This window comes from Sander lucioperca, chromosome 16 (assembly GCF_008315115.2).
Source record: "Sander lucioperca isolate FBNREF2018 chromosome 16, SLUC_FBN_1.2, whole genome shotgun sequence".
Lineage (NCBI taxonomy): Eukaryota > Metazoa > Chordata > Actinopteri > Perciformes > Percidae > Sander > Sander lucioperca.
The window spans coordinates 29,291,020-29,312,124 of record NC_050188.1 but is presented as its reverse complement, the minus strand read 5'-3'; the positions used below and the strand labels follow the sequence as shown (position 1 = coordinate 29,312,124).

The 21,105-nt window shown below is 41.5% G+C and overlaps 1 protein-coding gene across 1 annotated transcript in view; it reads left to right on the top strand.

Annotated features, from left to right (window-relative positions):
- top2b (DNA topoisomerase II beta) overlaps window positions 1-20,420 on the top strand; it is a 39,639-nt gene extending 19,219 nt beyond the window's left edge. Inside the window, exons 11-20 of the mRNA XM_031278539.2 lie at window positions 2,273-2,356; window positions 3,003-3,197; window positions 3,284-3,410; window positions 7,109-7,270; window positions 7,803-8,025; window positions 12,548-12,630; window positions 13,755-13,850; window positions 15,505-15,636; window positions 15,730-15,815; window positions 19,945-20,420. Of these exons, the coding sequence (XP_031134399.2) occupies window positions 2,273-2,356; window positions 3,003-3,197; window positions 3,284-3,410; window positions 7,109-7,270; window positions 7,803-8,025; window positions 12,548-12,630; window positions 13,755-13,850; window positions 15,505-15,636; window positions 15,730-15,815; window positions 19,945-20,109 (1,353 nt within the window). The 3' untranslated portion in view covers window positions 20,110-20,420. The remainder of the gene's footprint in view (window positions 1-2,272; window positions 2,357-3,002; window positions 3,198-3,283; window positions 3,411-7,108; window positions 7,271-7,802; window positions 8,026-12,547; window positions 12,631-13,754; window positions 13,851-15,504; window positions 15,637-15,729; window positions 15,816-19,944) is intronic.
- Window positions 20,421-21,105: the final 685 nt, after the last annotated feature.

Genomic DNA, 21,105 nt, shown 5'->3' with positions numbered 1-21,105 from the left:
CTTATCTGCTAACGTTAGCTACCGACCGTTACCTTGAAACCATCCAGCAAACAGACGGTACTGTAGGGTGCCGTTACCTGAAACCGGTGCTTTAACGTCACCGCTCATTTTACACACAGTTTAACAACAAAACAAAACAATGAGTGAACATTACTAGCTACGTTTTTCATGTTGGTTTTGAGTGGTATGCACCCCCACTAACCTGGAAAACGGTTTTAAAACAGTAACGTTAATACAGCGTGTCGGAGGAATACAGCGTCTCCTGCAGCGGGGAGGGACCGCAACGTTCGCTAACATCAGCTTCTTGTCTCATATGGGGTCTGATAAACAGTAAATTCATCAAATTCAATGAGATTGATTCATAAGATTGAGTGACAAGTAGTACTCGCCCTGTTTATTTGGTTACCATAACTTTGCGAGTGCTGACGTCCTGTCACTGTTCCAGTTGCTCACCCTAAAGGGGAGAGAGAGCGGATGACAGTTCGCTTGAGTTCAGTAGAGCACACGGCAGAGTCGTGTAATTACGACTTTATGACTTTTCATAAACAGCTGAAGGAGCGGCGGTGCGCGGTGTACATAGCCGAAACCCTGTTGTGCGTCTGCCCTATTTCTGATACCGTGGTGGCAGAAATTTTACAGAACATGCATCTCAGCGTCAGTCCAAATTACGCACAATAAGCAGTTTGAACTCACTGATGTAATGCCATTTATTTTCTAAGTGTTAGTACGCTCAGTGAAACTGAGTCCAGCATGAGGGAGATCCGACTCAGAGGAGGAGAGGTTAGTGAGGCCAGCGTCTACACAGCAGGTGACAGTGTGCACGGATCCGCTGCGCCACGCATGGATGAAATAATGAAATAGTAAATAGGACTACAGTAACAGAAATATGTGCAGAATTAAGACAGTCAAGACGGACCAGTGTTTGGTGGACCGGGTACACCTTGTTCACTTAATAGCCTACAAATCATCCACTGGATCAATTACGCATCACGTGAGTTTGCCCACCCGACGCAGCGTTTGTTCCTGGGGAGATAGATCTGTGCGTCCCGCCTCCTGTGCGCCATGGATGTCTGAGCCTCAGCAACTATAACTATAAAGATACAATTAGCCTGTTCCCAGCATTAGCACAACACTTTGCAATGGTTAGCTTGTTACCTGTGATGATATAAGCTAAATGTAACGTCTCTTTCACATTGCAAGTGACTGACCTATCTGAGTGCGTTTTGAGATGCCTGATGAAGTTCGACGTTGTTGATCCGGCATCATTTATCTTGGTGCCACACCTTGCATGTAACTGTTCGCTTACTGCCACTTACTGCAAAACTAATGACAAAAGGCACAACTCCGGGAGGACTTGGTGTCGCCAACGTCAATGCATTTTTTTTATATGTGAGTGCGCGCACATAAGGCTTAGCGCATGCGTTACGTTGCACATTATGGCAAAGGGCAGGGGACATGCAGCTCGCCATACGTTTCCCCAACGTATATGCACCAATAATAGAAAATACATGAATAAATTTAGTAAATCAGTCTTGATGCGACCGCCAATTTTGGTGAGTTTTTGATTATGTTAAGCCCCTCAAAAAGGCGATTCATTTGCCGGAAGAAAGAAAGAAGGAATAATTATTGTTCCTTCAGTGTCAATAGGGCCTTCACCGCTGTCGGCGCTTGGGCCCTAATAACGAAACGCAATATGTGGCGGCCGGTGTTGATTCTGTGGCGCATCGCCACAAATTAGTCTGTGTGGGAAACACTGCTTTTTATATCATCTTGGACTGTTATTATCACCATATTTCTCTTTTCTTTTGGGTTGTTTTAGGTCTCTGTAGTCATTTGGCGTCTCTTTGTAATCAGTTTGTGTCACTTTGTGGTAGTTTTGCGTCTCTTTTTCACATAATTTTGGACCGTTATTATCTCCATGTCTGTGTCTGAAACGTTGGAAAAAAAAAAAAAGCTAGAGCAGATAAAATAAATTTGATCTGCTAAATAACTAACACTCAAAAAGCTTAAAGACACAACTTAAAGTCTGACTACAATCATTAGATCTGAGAAAAGTCTTTTAGTTACATTCATTAGGCTTAGGTGCTGCCCAAAACGGATTGGGTGCTGCACCTAAACCTTATAATGGCAGGGAAAACCCTGGTGTACTGTACACAGTGTACTACATCTAAGTGTACTCACAGAAGCATCCGAATTGAGACACACAGTGAGTGTATGTAGTGGTGCAGTTGACATGTGTTGATTAACAAAGTGAATATGTGTTGTTGTACAGAGAGCAGAGCTGAACGATCTCCAGAAGAAACACGCCGAAGATCTGTGGAAGGAGGACTTGGCCGTGTTTATCGAGGAACTGGATGTAAGTTTTGTGTTTTAGACGCTTTTTATTGTCTCCAGTGCGGAGACAATAAAAAGCGTGGTGAGTGCCACCACTCACTCAGCTGTGAATGTTGATAGCTGATAGTTTACTTCAGGGCTTGATGTGCTTTCAGTTACTGTTAGCAAGTTGTTGTGAAGTTGATAATAACTGATTTTGGTCTGATATCAAAAACCGTAGAATAATGTACACTTCCACAGCACTAATTCCATCAGTACAACAAGAGTGCTGTCACTCACCACTCTGATCTCTAACAGAAATGCTGTTCCCAATCACTAAGTGTTTCCAGTCGCTTCTACTTTGCAGTTGGCTTTTTTTGCCGGTTGAAGCTTCATATTAAACAGACTGACATTGGTCTCAAGAGTCAATTCAATTACAATGATCCTGTCAACGATTCGAATCGAAAAGCAGCGATCGCAATCGTCTAGGTCTGCATCACGATGCATCAATGCAATGATTAATTTCAACACCCCTATTCAATACTGGCTTTTATTTGATATTTTTGTATGTTTCCCTGTTGTACTATGTGCTTTAGCAATACTATGTTTCAATATGGTCATGCTAATAAACCCTATTTGAATTTGAGTTAAAAGCGATGCAACTTATGAATTTCTGTTTGGTCTGTCAGAAAGTGGAGGCTCATGAGCGAGAGGAGCAGAGTTTAGGGAAGGCCGTTAAAATGGTGAAGGGGAAGGTGGGCAAACCCAAAGCCAAGAAGCTGAACCTGGAGGAGACCATGCCCTCACTGTTTGGTCGCCGGGTGGAGCCTCCAACTCAGGCCATCAGATCTGACGCAGCCAAGAAACTGACCAAAAAGAAGAAGGTAACAACTGCCAATGTAATACCGAAAAATAAAAGAGTGCAATCAGGAATCCAGGATTTGTTACAGGTTGTGTTTTTTTCTCTCAGAGTGACGTCGATCCAGCGGTGAAGCTGGAGTTTGATGAGGAAGGTTTGGGCGGTGAGGGAGCAACGGGAGAAATCTCTGTAGCCAAACCAAAGGCTCCACGTGTCAAGAAAGAGAAGAAAGAGCCTGGTCAGTACTTCTATGAAAACTTCAACTATTCCATCAAACCCGTGAAATTCATTTCCTTTAGTTTTTCACTTTCAAAGATTTAGCAATTGCTATTTCTGTTCAAATGTCAAAGGACTGAATTAAAAAGGCCAAATGTAAAAAATTATTGAACTACTTGATACCTTTTGAAGTTATCGACAGAAATGACCCAGTTTAGAGTAGTAGTATCAAAACTTCTACAGTCGAACAATTCCTGCATTCCATCCTTACTGTACCCAGATCTAGATCTACCCAAAAAGACTATTAGTATGGTTTTCCTCACAGCCACTCACCGCAAGCGTTCTTGGATTTAATGCGATGTGTGATTGGCCCACTACCGCAGCAGCTACAGCCCATACAGTCTGTGGTGCGGTGAAGTCGAGCGCATTGTATTTGAATTAGAGTTGGCAGTTCAGCATGCCGAGATGCTTCTGTTCACATGATGGGAATCAAATGATGTAGGGGAAAAAAGGTATCAAATGAAGTACTCTATATTAGGGGTGTGAATCTTCACCGGTCTCACGATTCAATTACGATTATCCTGTCAAGGATTCAAATCGATCCGATAACCCCGATGCATCACCTCCTCAATGTTATTATATATTGCTACACATTTTCATCAACAAATTCAAGCAGTTAGATATATGTTAACTCCCCTTTTTATTGTATCTGCTCTTAAAAAAAGACACTTCCTGAATGTAGCAGAGTCTGAACACAGCAGACAACAGACAAAAACAAAAAAAAGCAGCAAGTGGAAAATCAACAAGCATCAGTAGCCAATAATTGATTATTATGTCTCTGTATCGATGCAGAATCTTTCACCTCTGCTTCGCGATGCATCGTAGAAATTATTATTTTAACACCCCTACTCTATTGGTATGGGTATCACTTTAAGGGTTTTGGTACTGGTATTGTAAAAACTATAATCCAATATTGAACAACCAGGAGCTCCTCAGTCCTAAGTGAGAATACTGACCAGGGCTCGACAGTGCGACCGTTTCACTCTCATTTGCGACTAAAAATAGATGTGTGCGAACTGTAAAATGTATTTAGGAGCACATGTGAGAGTATTTTCATACTTGCCGTTTTTTGCAGATGTGGCCGCCTGTAGCTCCCATGAACTTTTCTACATTTAGTTTTACATGGTTGTCTTTCTGTTTTACTGGAGCACATACAGTGTGTCTCAGAGCGTCGGCTCTCGGCTCGTCATTATATTATGTTGCAGCGAGCCTGCGTGGCGTTTTGAAAAGTAACCACAGTTGCAACCGCTTTATCGGCATTGCTATCCTTGTTAACTGAACAAGTAGCAGAGCATGTTACAGAGGCGACGTCTCTCTGCCATCCCCTGTACAGGTAAAGCCGCCTACACATGATCTGCAGTGAACTACTCGCGCTGGCTGTGTTTTTTTTCTACGGGGGGAGCGGTGGAGACTGGGGAAGCTCTGTCCTTGGCGTCATACACCGCTTGGAATTGCTGCGGAGCGCTGCGTTTAAAGCTCATATTATTTCAACTCTATAATTTCAAGTCTGACCTCGTTGCCGCTGAATTTTCAAGCTGCATCTAAAACCAGAAGCAACGACGTATACCTGCGCCACAGTTTGTCTTTGTGCTCTGCGCCTTACCTCGCAGTTTTACCTCTGATCATGTGTAGGCGGTTTGACAGCGACAGTAAAACTGTATATATTTTCAGTTTCACATGCATGCCGAACCGTGGGAGTGGTCTGTTACACCACGACTGTATATTCAGTGTACTGATCAGTAGAAAATGTATTTTAAAATAGAAAACATTAATTCAATTTTAATTTATAGTATCAAATCATAATAAGAGTTATCTCGAGACACTTTACAGATAGAGTAGGTCTAGACCACACTCTATAATTTACAAAGCCCAACAATTCTAGTAATTCCCCCAAGAGCAAGCATTTTGTGTGACAGTGGCAAGGAAGAACTCCCTTTTAGAAAGAAACCTCAGACAGACCCAGGCTCTTGGTAGGTGGTGTCTGACGGTGCCGGTTGGGGATGTGATGAACAGTGGCAATAATAGTCACAATAAAGATTATGGAACAGTGACTGCAAATGGTAGTTGTAGTAGTTCATGTCATAACAGGGCACTGCAGGGCGTTACAGGATGTAGCGTGGCACAGCAGAGCATAGCTGGACGTAGCAGGACACTGCAGGGCACCGCAGAGCGTAGCAGGGTGTAGCAGGGAGTGCAGCAGGACCACAGCGACAGCTGCAACCAAGATCTTGGCACCATCCTAATCCAAGGAAATATGGAGAAAAAAAAAACCATAAGGACTCCGGGGAGTAAACTCCCCAGAGCTAGGTTAGTAACAAGCATTTCTGGGACAAGGATGCACACAAATGGAAACAAATAGAAAGAGAGAGAAGAGAGCAGCTCAGTGTGTCAAAGGAAGGAAAGAAGTCCCCCGGCAGTCTAGAACTAACAGCATAACACTTAATAATGTTTTGTATTTATAACACGTGTTAAAATATGTATTATTGTTGCTACAAGTATCACTGTGCACCAACAGTAATAGCAGTTACCTTATGTAAGTCACTTTATTAGCTGACTGGAGTGAATTTTCCAAAGGGCTGTCTGGATTTAGTGGGACATTTGTTGTACAATGTAGGCCTGTCGCGATAGTCAATAAATCAATTAATCGCACGATAAAAAAAATTAGCTCGATAATTTTTCCGGCCGCGATAATTTCCATTTGCATGCTTGTTTGTTCTCTCTCTCTCTCTCTCTCTCTCTCTCTCTCTCTCTCTCTCTCTACCGAAGAGACTGGATGACCACTCTCGGTTCCTTAGCGTAACGAGAGAGAGACAGAGAAAACGGTAGTTGTTGGAGCAGGGTTTCCCGCAGCACTTTGCAGTTAAGGTGCCGTCAAAAAAAAAAAAAAAAAAATTGTATATGAGCCGTGTTATTCGGCGTCCTGTTTTCTCCCATTCATTCCAAAGCACACAGTTGACAACCTGCAGGTGGAGACAGACTCGGACATATACGCCGCTGTGGACTTGTTAATATTTAGTGTTTAATAAATAATTGTTAAATGTAGTACAGAGTCTGTAGTCTATTGCACAAACAAACACTCGACGAATGCTGCAAACATTTGACAGCCAGTACGAATTGCCTGGGAGAACATACGTGTCACAAACAGCAATTCCACAACTGTACAACAGTGTGAAAGACGACATACTAAAGGAGATCAAAGACATATTGTGGATATTTAAAATGTCTTCCAGTTCCAGTGTTAAATATTCTTTAGAAATACAAGTTTATTGATCTTCGAAAAGGTGTACCTGCATTATTATGCCATTATCATTATATTAGATGAAATGACAGTATTATTGTTTATCGCAATCATTTCTGGGGCAATTTATCGTCCAGCAAAATGTGTTATCGTGACAGGCCTAGTACAATGACAATAAATGAACTTTGAACCATTTGTTCACTTGTTCTATTCAAATAAATGAAATCCCTTTGCTTGTAAATGTCTCCTTGAATTCCCTTTATGAAAGAAAAACACATTATTTGATCCATATTCATTTCGCCCCTAAAATTCTATGCGCTCCTAAATTTTTCTACTTAGGAGCACATGTGCTCCTTGGGAAAAAAGTTAGCGTTGAGCCCTGCTGACTGTCAACTGGTCTGATAATTTTCACTGTGCTGCAGGAGCTCCCAGAGTGAGAAAACCCCCAGGACCCAAAGGTGTCCCTGCTAAGAAGGTGAAGAAGAGGAACCCCTGGTCTGAGGACGAGTCCAAGTCCGATAGTGACCTGGAGAACAGCCAGCCTGTCATCATCCCCAGAGAGACCAAGTCCCAGAGGGCATCAGGTAAAGTTAAACTTAGTATGAATATGCGTTATCATCACTAGCACCACTATCTGGCCAGCATATGGCAGCTATTTGTTGTCTAAATGTTAAAGGGTAAATCTGGTGATATTCTTTATATTTCCTCTTGTCAACAAATCTCATTGAAATACCCAAATTACAACAGCCTTCAAAAATATTATTATATATTACTTATTCTTTAAAGGAGACAGACAAGTATTCATTCATCAGTCATTTGCTTTTGTTTGTTTCTCTTTTAATATGTACAAACTCTTTGATATGACCCACCGTCAGCATGTTGGTTACCGAGTGGCTTGTAACATTTCATTTAAATTCACTTCATGCGTCCAAGGACCCAAAAGCAACAACTTGTGAACTGGCTCTGCGTTTCGTCAGTTTAATTAGCTCTCAGCTTTCAGTGTCTGAGGGCTCAGTCTGATGCAACATAGCCGCAACACGTAACCGTTATTGTTCAAGGCACCAGAAGCCACAGCAATAAAAAAAATGTGACCCAGGCTCTGCTGTTGTCTTTCAGCTGCCAAGCCCAAATATACGTTTGACTTTTCGGAGGAGGAGGATGACGCCGCTGACGAAGAGGAGAACGGCGAGAACGACGTGGCTTCATCTCCGATGAGGTCATTTAAAGATGATTTCCTCTCCTCTGAGACCAAGGAGCGCTACAGCGACCATCACGATGACGACGACGACGACGACGACGATAACGAAGACTCTTACTCTGCCCCCCCAAAAAAGACCACGTAAGAATCAGAAAGGGTTTTATTGCCAAGTACGTTTTTTAACACATAAAAGGAATTTGTTTTGGTGTTGTTGGTGCACGTCACACATTCTCTAAATGGAATATTAAACAATATAAGTATAGGTATAAACAATATAAGTATATGTACACAGTATGTATTAAATTAAAAATAAAGATAGAAATAAAAAATAAAGAGCATTACAGCAGAGAGAGAGAACAGTGGCATGAAGAGCCAGGGGTGGGGAGTCAGGGTGGTTTCCGGGCCTTGTTAATAAGGCAAGTGGCGGAGGGGAAAAAGCTGTTCATGTGACGTGAGGTTTTGGTCCTGATGGACCTCAGCCTCCTGCCAGAGGGGAGTGTCTCAAAGAATTTGTGCCTGGCCACAATCTTTCCAGCTCGCTTCAGAGTCCTGGTGACATACAGGTCCTGGAGCGGCGGCAGATTGCAGCCAATCACCTTCTCTGCTGACCGAATGACACGCTGCAGTCTGCCCTTGTCCTTGGCAGTGGCAGCAGCGTACCAGATGGTGATGGAGGATGTGAGGATGGACTCAATGATGGCTGTGTAGAAGTGCACCATCATTGTCTTTGGCAGGTTGAATTTCTTCAGCTGCCGCAGGAAGTACATCCTCTGTTGTGCTTTCTTGATGAGGGAGCTGATGTTCAGCTCCCACTTGAGATCTTGGGAGATGATAGTTCCCAGGAAGCAGAAAGCCTCCACAGTGTCAATTGTGGAGTCGCAGAGGATGATGGGGGCAGGTGGGGCTGAGTTCCTCCTGAAGTCCACAACCATCTCCACTGTCTTTAGAGCGTTGAGCTCTAGATTGTTTTGATTGCACCAGGTCACCAGGTGGTCAGCCTCCCACCTGTAGGTCGGACTCGTCTCCATCGGAGACGAGTCCAATGAGGGAGGTTTCATCCGCGAACTTCAGAAGCTTGACGGTAGGGCTGAACGATTAATTGCATTTGCGATAATATCACGATATGTTAAAACGCGATTTCCTAATCGCAAAGGCTGCAATTTGGTCACGTGACTGGAAAGGGCTAATCAGTCTGCACTCCGCAGAGAAAGCATCAACTTAGCACGCTAACGCTACGTCGTACCTTGAGCTGATTTCTGTCATTCAAACAACTCTGAATTGTAGTTTAAAACGTTTACAGCCATTTTAATAAAATGAAGGGTTTTATTCTGGCTCGAGTCCATACATGCAGTTAATGGATACAGGAACGCAGAACTGAAGGCTCGGTTGGCAACGATTAGCTCTGATTAGCGGTTAGCTCCGGTTAGCGGTTAGCTCCGTTATAAAGATATGAGTGGAGGAGCTGCCACTGAGAGGGGTAACAACCAGACTGATAAATGACGTTCAGGGAGCTTTCACAGCAGCGTGGCCACGGTGTTTCAACAGTTTATCCCACGGCAAGAACACCAGCAACTAGCTAACGTAACGATAGCCTCTCTGAGCAAGTGCACACGACGGCACGCAACTTCACGAGGGGGAGGGGCTGGAGGCAGCTCATCTCTGTGCACTATAAAAAAAATACACTGGGGTGTGTGTGTGTGTGTGTATATACTATATTTTTACTTATTTAACTGTCTAGTGTGTAATTGTGTGTTGTTCATACTATAAAATGAATAATACAGAAGACAAAGAGCTTAAAAAAAATCTAATATCGAATCGCAATCACAATATTTGGGGAAAAAAATCGCAATTAGATTATTTTCAAAAATCGTTCAGCCCTACTTGACGGACTGGTGACTGGAGGTGCAGCTGTTGGTGTCCAGGGAGAAGAGCAGGGGGGAAAGAACACAGCCCTGCGGGGATCCGGTGCTGATGGTCTGTGAGTCGGAGACGTGTTTCCCCAGCTTCACATGCTGCTTCCTGTCAGACAGGAAGTCAGTGATCCACCTGCAGGTGGAGTCAGGCACGCCTAGCTGGGAGAGCTTCTCCTGAAAGCTGTAAGATTTAAACCGCAGCCAGGAGCTCATCTGAACACGATGGAATAGAAAGTTTGTAGGAATGTTGGTGTCACAGGGGCCAATGGCAGTCGTTGGATTGCAGCCCTCTGAGGCATCTGTATGTGTTTGGGTCGTGTCTATATCCACGATGTTCCACTTCCGGGATTGCTCCGTTGCCAACGGAAATTCCGCCGGATTTCACTCATTTAGCCCGGATATCCGTTGACTTGGGCTTCCTTTGTGTTGGCGTTCTAAACTCGGGTGGATTTATGAGGACTAGGGTTAATTGCTCCTCAGATCTCTGCAGGGTAAATCCTGACAGCTAGCTAGACTATCTGTCCAATCTGAGTTTTCTGTTGCACGACTAAAACTACTTTCTAATGTACACATGTTCCACCAAAACAAGTTCCTTCCTGAGGCTATTTTGCAGCGGCACCGCGGCTTTTCCCGGTGCTTGGCGCTGCCCAAGATGATTGTGATTGGTTTAAAGAAATGCCAATAAACCAGAGCATGTTTTCTCCCATCCGGTAATGTTGTGTGGACTAGCCAGACCCTCTCTGCGGCGCTGTGGAGGAAGATCTGGCAAAGCGAGACTAGTTTGGGTCTAATGCTTTTTCAACTGCACCGAGACAGCGGATTCCAAACGGAATTGTGTCACAGCAACATGATGCCGACGGTGCATCACATATTGATGTCGACGGTGTACACGTTGCCAAGCTAACTGTTAAAGGGTAACTACCGTTTTTTCAACCTGCGTCCCGCCACGGTATCAGAAATAGGGCAGACGCACAACAGGGTTTCCGCTATGTACACTGCGCACCACCGCTCCTTCAGCTGTTTATGAAAAGTCATAAAGTCGTAATTACACGACTCTGCAGAGCCGTCTGCTCTACTGAACTTAAGCGAACTGTCATTCGCTCTCTCTCCCCTAGGGTGAGCAACTGGAACAGTGACAGGACGTCATCAGTTGAAGTCATGGCAACCAAATAAACAACAGGGCGAGTACTACTTGTCACTCAATCTTAGGCAAAGTGACAAAAACGGCGACGAAAGCTGCGACATGAAATCCGCACTCACGCGGGTCTCGTGAAATATGACAGCTACAGTTTATTGGAAAATAGCATTGTGGACACTGAACTTGATGAATTTACTGTTTATCAGACCCCAGATGAGACAAGAAGCTAACGTTAGTGAACGCTGCGGTCCCTCTGCCTCTGACTCCCCGCTGCAGGAGACGCTGTATTCCTCCGACACGCTGTATTAACGTTACCGTTTTAAAACCGTTTTCCAGGTTAGTGGGGGTGCATGCCACTCAAAACCAAACCAAAAAAACGTAGCTAGTAATGTTCACTCAGCGTTTTGTTTTGTTGTTAAACTGTGTAAAACGAGCGGTGACGTTAAATCACGTTAAATGTTTCTGACCGTAGTAGTGGTCATAGTGACTGAAAGTGTGATGTGAGATGCTAAAAAGAAACTACACGCTGTTTTCAGGTAACGTTACTTTTTGACGTTCATGTGGGACAATAAAGTTAATCTTGAATCTTAAATGAAGTCTGGTGGGTTTAGCGCTAGCGACTTCAGAGCTGTTTCTGGTTTAACAGAAAGGTCTCAAAGAGGTTTTAAAGCTCTGAAGGGATCCTTTGCATGTAATCCTTTCCATAATGTTGTCAGACACTTCAGCAGCAAAACAAGCACTTTTGTGAAGGGAAATACAAGCTGGACAATTGTCCTATTAACTTACATTGTATCTTGTTTTGCCGCTGCTGACTGCAGCGATCTCGCTTAATACTGGACCAGTGTCAAAGATTGTTGTTCCCATCAGTCACTTAGACACAAAAACAGGTTGAAATGGTAGTTGCCCTTTAAGTTCCATGTAGTGATGCAGAGACACTTTTTGTTTGGAATTTTAAATATAGCATATGTGTATACACTAAGGGTGTCGAAATCGATCGAAATTAAGTCACAATCTTGAATATTGAATAAAAAAATGGAATCGTCGATACGGCAACAGCCCCATGTCACGTCCGGTCGGCTTGTCAAGCGGAAAAAAAATGACAAAAAAATGACACCAAAGGCATGACCATGCCTTTGGTGTGGGAGATCTGGGTTCGATTCCCACTGCGATACATCAACCAATGTGTCTCTGAGCAAGACACTTAACCCCTAGTTGCTCCAGAGGCGTGCGACCGCTGACATATATAGCAATTGTAAGTCGCATTGGATAAAAGCGTCAGCTAAATGACATGTAATGTAATGTAATATTACATAGAGTCTAGTCTAACAATGGCATAGCAACCTGTGCTTTAAAAAAAAAAGAAGTAAAAATCGAATCGTGACCTTAGAATCGAAAGGTCCGCTCTGTTGTTATTTCAGCTGCCTGTGGGAACCCAGCGTAAGGTATTCATAATGTCCAGAATGCTCAGATCTAAGCAGGGACCTTTATTGCATGTCAGTCCCTTCTCTCCCCCGTCATGTCCTGTCATCTCTTTCTACTGCCTGCTGTCAAATGAAGGCACACAGATCTCTAGAAAAGAAATGCTGAATGCATTGTTTCTGCTTCTCTTAAGGTCTGCACCTGTAGCTAAAAAGCAAGAGACAACCAGCATCTTCTCGTCCAAGTCAGCCTTCTCAGAAAAAAGCAATGACAGTGGTGAGTACAAGCTTAGTGGTAGTGTGCAACACATCTTTCTACAGTTTTTTTCTAAAATGTACTGCATTGTAGAGCTGTGGCAACAATTACCATCAGGGATCACGGTTAAGACTGCAGCAAAGAATTGTTTTCAATATTAGTTAATCTGTGGATTATTTTCAGGATTAATGACTTGGTCTGTTATGGTGAAATATTTCCATTACAGTTTCACTACATTTTTTTCCAGGCCAGCACTCCTAAACCCAAATATTCAGTTTACTATCATATAAGACAAAGAAAACTTGAAAATATGAACAATTTAGATGCTGAGATGAGACTTCTCTTAAAAATTCTCTTACTGTGAAACATCTCCCAACAATCCAATCCAAACAATAAAATTGATTATCAAAAGTGTTGCTAATTAACTTTCTTTTGATTGCCAAGGGACAATTTAGACAGTTTCCTTTTTTTTTTCTCCAAGATTTACATCGCAGTCACAATAACTTAAATTCCAAACTCAAATTATAATAACATTTGAAAAAAAGAAAAGCAGTGGGTGCTATGAGATATTTCTTACAAGCTACATTGTCCTTTTGTACGCTAAAGACTCATAAATACATTCTCAAATAATCTAGCTTAGCTGTATGCTCCATTCACGCCTGTAGGTCGCCTACTCGTCTATTCTTTCAATTAATAAACGGCCTGCAGTTTGACTCAGTTTAGTACATATTCCTCTCCTAACTCTGGCTAACAGTGACATTAGTTTGCAATCAACTGTCAACATTGGTTACTGGCTGCATTTAGTTTGCACTAAACAAATTATTGTGATTCTAAACACTGCATTCAGTTAAGACATTTCTGACCTAGTTCTGTTAGATCCTGAAGTGTAGGAAGTTCTCAAGTCTTTTATAAAGCAACAACATTGGATTAGTTTGTCTGTACAGAAGATAATCCTAAGAAAATTAATTGTAGCGAAGGAAAAGAACAAGTTTAAGTACTGAACACTATGTAACAAAGTCAGAATGTGAGGTAAAGCAGATTTGAAATGACATGTTTGACAAAATGTGAACCCAGTAAGAGACGTCTCCATGTGATGTGTAGAGAGAGTGCAGCAGCTGAGCGTCGGCCTGTTGTTTGTCTTGCAGATGGGTCCAAGTCTGACAGCGATGACAACATCGCCCCGGTGTTCTCCACTTACTCCAGCAGCTCTGCGTTTGACAAACTCTCACCAGCAAAGAAAGGTAATGACTCACTATGTCCAACAGAGGGAGCTGTAACGCAGAATCACAACTACCACCAGAACAGAAGAGATTACTGACACTTAAAGTGGAGCTCATGAAGTCTAATGCAGGGATCTTCAACGTTTTTTAGGCAAAGGACCCCTTAACTGAAAGAGAGACGGAGTAGGGGCCCCCTACTACTCTAAATATATTGTATAAAATTTAGGGCTGTCAAAATAACACGTTAATTTCGATTAATTAATCTGAGAAAAAATAACGCGTTAAAAAAAATAACGCAGATTGATCCATTCCATATTGACGTTTGACCCGGAGCCATTCTAGCCACCATTGGACTGTAAAATGAAGGAGGGAGACGAGAATGTGCTGCCTGGATCATTCATTGGAACATTTACTTATAAAAATCTTCTTCCTGCCAACCCTGGCTACCGAAATCTGGTGCCACTGATATGTCTGCGCTTCTCTCTGATGCTCTGAAACAGACGATACCGGCAACACAAACACCGCTGCACGTGATGCTAGTTAACACTATACTCAACAGCAGCTAACGTTAGCCTACCGCTAGCTAGTAGCTGGATTAAACACGGTTAAAATGCTGACAGCTAACGCTAAACGGTGTAAAGTTTGACTGTGTTTTACTGTAGAGGATTCAACACCGGTATGTAACAATCTGCAGCTGCAGTCGGAGAAACCACACAGACGGTGCGTTCAATGAAACTGGTAAACTACAGCCTCGTGTTGCATTTGAAGTTATTGTAAATGTCCTTTTCCCATCTGGTGGTTGTTTTTGTCGTTCAACAGCAATTTACTAGTGAAATAAGTTATTGTTTTTGTTATATAATATTATTAAATCATTTAATTTTGACCATATGGCCTTAGCAATAAACAAGCCATTCTTTAATGTCACCGACTGTTGTTTAGTACCCTTTTTTTTCTTTTCTTTTTAACTTTCTTAAAAAGTATCGGTTCAGGCATCGTTAATTATGTATGCGATTAATCAATCACAGAGTATGTAATTAATTAGATTAAATTTTTAATCGATTGACAGCCCTAATAAAATTAAGTTGCGTGTTAAACTGGGCCGGATGGATAAAAATGAATGGGCATACTATATTATTTATATCATGTTTTAATGTTAAACATACATGTCATGCCATGGAAGGCACAGTGAATCCTTAAGCTTAACTGTATGACTACTATATGGCTATTTCACTATAGTACGCTTATCTTCAATGTGTAAATTCATGTTTTTTTGTTTTTTTCACAAATTTATCTTTGCTATTAATAGGTCGGATTTGTATTATTGTATATTTTCAGACATATTTGAATTTTTGAAAAAAGAAACTTTCAAAAACATTTTTAAACATAATTTGGCGGCCCCCCTGCACTGACTCGGAGGAGATTTGTGCCGTAATGTTATTTATTTTTGTTTTATAAAATTGTTATCGAAAAAAGTATCATTAGGAAACTGGTGTCAATGTCTCACGGTATTGGTATCTGTAGCGGTAGCGGACATTTTTGAATGATACCCAGCACTACTTACAATGTACAAAAATGGAAGGGGGGGAAAAAGCTTCCAACGTGATTTATTGTGGTAGATAACTCGGCATGTGTAAGCGGTATGTAATGGCCGGGTTTTAATCCGTTATATCTGTAGCAGCTAAGAAGCCGTCTGATGCAGCTCCCAAACCTAAGAAGCCACCAGCACCAAAAGCAAAGAAGCCTGATAAATCCATCTGGGACTCTGACTCTGACACTGGGTCCAAGAAGCCAGCCTCAGCTCTTAAAGGTACAGCACAGATCCTGTCTTTTCCTACAAAAAATAAATGGTTAACAACAAATACGCATAGGGTCACTTTTTGTTCTGGTGGACTTTGTGCAGGCAAAGGCAGAGGGAGGAAGAGGAAGGGCTCTGGCTCTGAAGACGAGTACAGTCCAATGAAGAAAATGGCAAAACCTGTCGGCAGAGTGAGTATCTTCATGTTTTTATTAGATAGCAGTGTTGGTGTTTGACAAATGTAAAATGTATAAGCTGCTACTGTGAACATTAACAGGGACTGCCTGTTTCTTGTATATTATGCTCTCTATGGCCTGATGCTTTATCTTATATACTTTACATCAGTGGTGGAATGTACATGTACTGTAAGTACACATTTAAGGTACCTGTAGTTTTTTTTGAGTCTTGTCATGCCACTTTCTACTTCTACTCCGCTACTCTACCTCTACTCAGAGAGAAATATTGTACTTTTTTACTCCACTACATTCATCTGACAGCTTTAGTTAGTGGGAATGCTGTTCAGCAGCATTCCAACTATTGTTATTCTGTTCTTTATTTTTCTTATTAGTGGGAATGCTGTTCTGTTCTTTATTTTTCTTCTTATATCTTCTTATTCCGTACGTTTTTTGGCTCTCTGTAACTTCTGCATACTTTCAGCTATTAAAACCATTCAACTTTTAAAATGTTCAGCTCTTTCAGCTAATGATGGGACTTCAACGTTTTTTCTACTATTTATACTTTTTAAAATATTAAGCTTTTTATGACTTTTTTTTAACATTGAAGTCAATGAGAGCATGCTTCAAATCCTTCAAATCTTCTTCCGCTCCCAAAATTTTCAGCTCCTTCATACTTTCACCTACAGACGCCAAACAAACTTAAAAATGTTCACAAAATATTCCGGTATTAGGCTATATCTTTTCAGTTTGATATCTTTTACAGTTTTTGTGAAAAAGCTGTTTAAGTTTAGTGATCATTTCAGGATTTTTCTGCGTTTCTAATGAGTGTGTGTGTGTGGCGTCTGCCAGAGTGGATGATGTCACCGCTAGAGTGCAGCACCTTAGAAAAAATATCTTTGTCCCCTCTCTATAAATTGCTCTCACGCCCACAATATCTACTTGTCATACAACGTAGGTATTTTTGTCTAGTTTCAGCCGTTGTGCTCAGTTTTGCGATATGCCTTATACTTTTGGCTTGATGAGCTTCCAAATGACAAGGGTTCCACATCTCCCTCCATTCACGGCCATGTTAAATGTCCTCCACATTTCCCAGCGAAACGCAGAGCGAACCACTTTTTTAAATCGCTGATATGCTCACATTTTTAAGTTTATCAACATAAATTTTACATGAATACGTTCACAAAGGCCTTGTGGTGGTCACGATTACATCATTTCACCGATAGCCCTTATCGTTTTAGCAGTCTGAGGCTTTATTTGAGAGCTTGCTCTGTGTCTTTGAATAGCTCCAGTGGGGCACAGCTGACAGTTTCAGCAGGTGACATGGTCGTTAACCTGATTAAAGATCAAAGAGATCTCATCACAGACTTCAAAGGGTGTTTTCACTGGTCATACGTTACCATGACAACACTTTCACAGACAGTTGAATTGAATACTACAGGCAGTAATATGAACATTAGTCTACATCTTTAGTGTTCCACTTCTGTCGGACTGTCTCTGTCACTCTTTGTCTGTCTCTGTCTCTGTCTGTCTCTCTGTCTGTCTCTCTCTGTCTCTCTGTCTGTCTCTCTCTATCTGTCTCTGTCTGTCTCTGTCTGTCTGTCTCTCTGTCTCTGTCTGTCTCTGTCTGTCTATGTCTCTCTGTCTGTCTGTCTCTGTCTCTCTGTCTGTCTCTGTTTCTCCCTGTCTGTCTCTTTCTGTTTCTCCCTGTCTCTGTCTCTCTGTCTGTCTCTGTGTCTGTCTCTGTCTCTCTCTGTCTGTCTATGTCTCTCTGTCTCTGTCTGTCTCTGTCTCTCTCTCTCTTTGTCTTTCTCTGTCTGTCTCTGTCTCTCTCTGTCTGTCTCTGTCTCTCTGTTTCTGTTTCTCCCTGTCTCTGTCTCTCTGTCTGTCTGTTTATTTCTCTCTGTCTGTCTGTCTGTCTCTGTCTGTTTCTCTCTGTCTCTCTCTGTCTGTCCATGTCTCTCTGTTTGTTTCTCTCTGTCTCGGTCTGTCTGTCTCTGTCTGTTTGTCTGTTTCTGTTTCTTGTTTTTATTCCCTCTTCCGTACGTTTTTTGGCTCTCCGTAACTTCTGCATACGTTCAGCTATTAAAACCATTCAACTTTTAAAATGTTCAGCTCTTTCAGCTAATGACGGGACTTCTTCAACTTTTTTTCTACTATTAATACTTTTTTAAATATTAAGCTTTTTAACACTTTTTTTAACATTGAAGTCAATGAGATCATGCTTCAAATCCTTCAAATTTTCTTCCGCTCCCAACATTTTTAGCCCCTCCATACTTTCACCTACAAACACTCTTCATGTGGCACTATTATTTATATTATAACAAGGTAATGCAATGTGTAATCAAGTGATGACTGATTAACAGTAATGTAAATGCTATATGCCCTAATACCTACATATCATGTAAGACTCAATTTCTCCATTTCTTCGCACAAAACTCTCCAGAAAGTGCCATTTAATGGTTTATTTTTATTTTTTTAAATGAGGGGGGGGGGGGGGGCTGTCACAGCGTCATGGGTGCGCCGTATATTTTCCTGCTTTTTTGTCCTTTGCCAATCACACCTATGAGTATTACAGTTCAGCTTCAAGCTTTTCTAACAATGTATTTTAGCTCTTCACTTGGGTAATGCAGTTTAGCTTCCAACTCTAACAATTTTCCTGATTTTTTTTTTTTTTTTTTTAGCAGTGTAGTGCATTTGAGCTTTAAGATTTTTCGTACTATTTGTTTCATATTTCTGCATTTGTGAGTGATTATCGGTTAGAAAATATACTCAGACCTCACAATGTTCTACGTCTTTTGTCATTATTCAACTTTTGAAGTCAACAGTTCAGTTTAGCATAAGCTTTTAACTTTTTAATGAAATTCATACGTATTAAAACGATTTCCACTTTTTCAACTATTCTCACTACTTCAACTTCTTCTTACTGATTTAAGCTATTCAACCAGTTTAGCTTTAGCTATTCAGCTATTCAGCATTCCCACGCATTTTCCACAGGAAATGCATTTTCTAGTTACTAGTTACTTTACAAGTTAATATTTTTTGCACACAAAACACATGTAGTTTATAAAAAGGGTGGTGATGGCACAGTGGATATGACACATGCCTTTGGTGTGGGAGATCTGGGTTCAATTCCCACTGTGATACATCAACCAATGAGTCCCTGAGCAAGACACTTAACCCCTAGTTGCTCCAGAGGCGTGCGACCTCTGACATAAATGGCAATTGTAAGTCGCTTTGGATAAAAGCGTCAGCTAAATGACATGTAATGTAATATTACATAGTCTAGTCTAACAATGGCATAGCAACCTGTGCTTTAAAAAAAAGAAGTAAAAATCGAATCGTGACCTTAGAAATGAAATGACATATAATGTAATAAAGTAATAAAATACCATGTTTTATTATAAATTAAACTACCCAACAATATAAAGGCCAGCTGAAATGATTAGATCATTAAACACTTAGTTGATTGACAGAACAATTTGGATCGTTTCCAGTTTCTAAAATGGGAGGATTTTTCTGCATTGAATCCTTTTACTTGTAATACTTTTAAGTACATTTTCCTGATGATACTTACAAACTTTTACCTAAGTAACATTTTCAATGCAGGATTTTGACTTGTAACAGAATAGTATTACAGTGTGGTGAGAGTACTTTTACTTAAGTAAAGGATCTGAATACTACTTCCACCACTGCTTTACATTTAAATTACATGTTTGGGCTTGACAATACCGTATGTCTTCGGCATCCGCTTTATCAGCCTGAATAAAGAACTAAAGACATAGAGACAGTGAAACAATGGGCAAGTCCCAATAACAATTATTTTCATTTATTAACTATTCTAGAGAACATTATTAAGAAATGAAGTTTGGGGCGCCTGGGTAGCTCACCTGGTAGAGCAGGCGCCCATACATAGAGGTTTACTCCTCGACGCAGCGGCCGCGGGTTCGACTCCAAACTGCGGCCCTTTGCTGCATGTCAATCCCCATCTCTCTCCCCTTTCATTCAGCTGTCCTATAAATACGGGCCTAAAATGCCAAAATGAATGACATTAAGTTTGAACCTACCCACCTATGATATGCAGTTTCAGTGCAGTGATAACCTAAATGGTAACTATAATGAAGTGTTTCATTGCCCTCCTGTGCAGAAGCCTCAGAAACCTCCATCAGATGACGAGGACGATGACAGCAACAGCCTGAGCGCGAAGAGCGCTCAGTCCCGGGACCGGCCGGGACGGGCCAAGAAGGAAGTCAAGTACTTTGACGAGTCAGACAACGGGGGAGAAGACGACGATGACGACATGTTCGATTAAAGCAACACACTTTAAACACACTCTGCTTGTATGGAAGTTTCCTCCTCCTCCTGTGTTCCCACAGACTTTTGTACATTTCCTCTTTCATTTTATTTCATTAATGGTGATGTTACAATGATTTTTATTGTGTAGTTGTTTTACACTTTTTATTATACATATACAGGTTTCTTTTTTTATGCTCATTGAAATGTTCTGTATTTGTCCCGAAGCGGCTTTTAGAAGTTTAGAACGCTGTGCTTTAGCACATTTTAATTGTTGAAATACTATGTAACTTTTTGAACATGAAGTTGAAAAGTAAACAATGAAATGTCCGTGGTTTTGCTGGCCTGATTCTTTCATGACTGAGCAATATTACACACAGAAGAATTCAGGTGAAATTATTTTCACACTAACAAATGCTTTCGCACACAGTGAGACTGTCTATGTAAAGGTTTCCATTGAATCACCAGTTCCTTATTGTGATGTTGTTCCTGTAGACAACATCAGTGATGGGTTAATCTTGGTGTAGTCTATATCCACAACGTGCCACTTCCCGGGATTGCTCTGGAAATTCCGCCGGATGTCCCTCATTTTTGGCCAGATATCCGTCCCTTTCCCCTTTCTTTGTGTTGGGATTCTAAACTCCGGTGGATTTATGAGGACTATGCTCCTCAGATCTGTGCAGGGTAAATCCAGACAGCTAGCTAGACTGTCTGTCCAATCTGAGTTTTCTGTTGCATGACTAAAACAACTTTTGAACGTACACGTTGCACCAAAACAAGTTCCTTCCCGAGACTATTTTGCAGCAGCACCGTGGCTCCGTCCGCGCTTAGCAACGCCCAAGACGATTGCGATTGGTTTAAAGAAATGCCAATAAACCAGAGCACGTTTTTCTCCCATCCCAGAATGCTGTATGGACTCACCAGGCTCTCCTCCGCAGCACTGTGGAGGAAGGTCTGGCAATGCGAGACTAATGTTAATGTAAACCAATGGGCTATCAGTTCTCCCTTTAGCTGT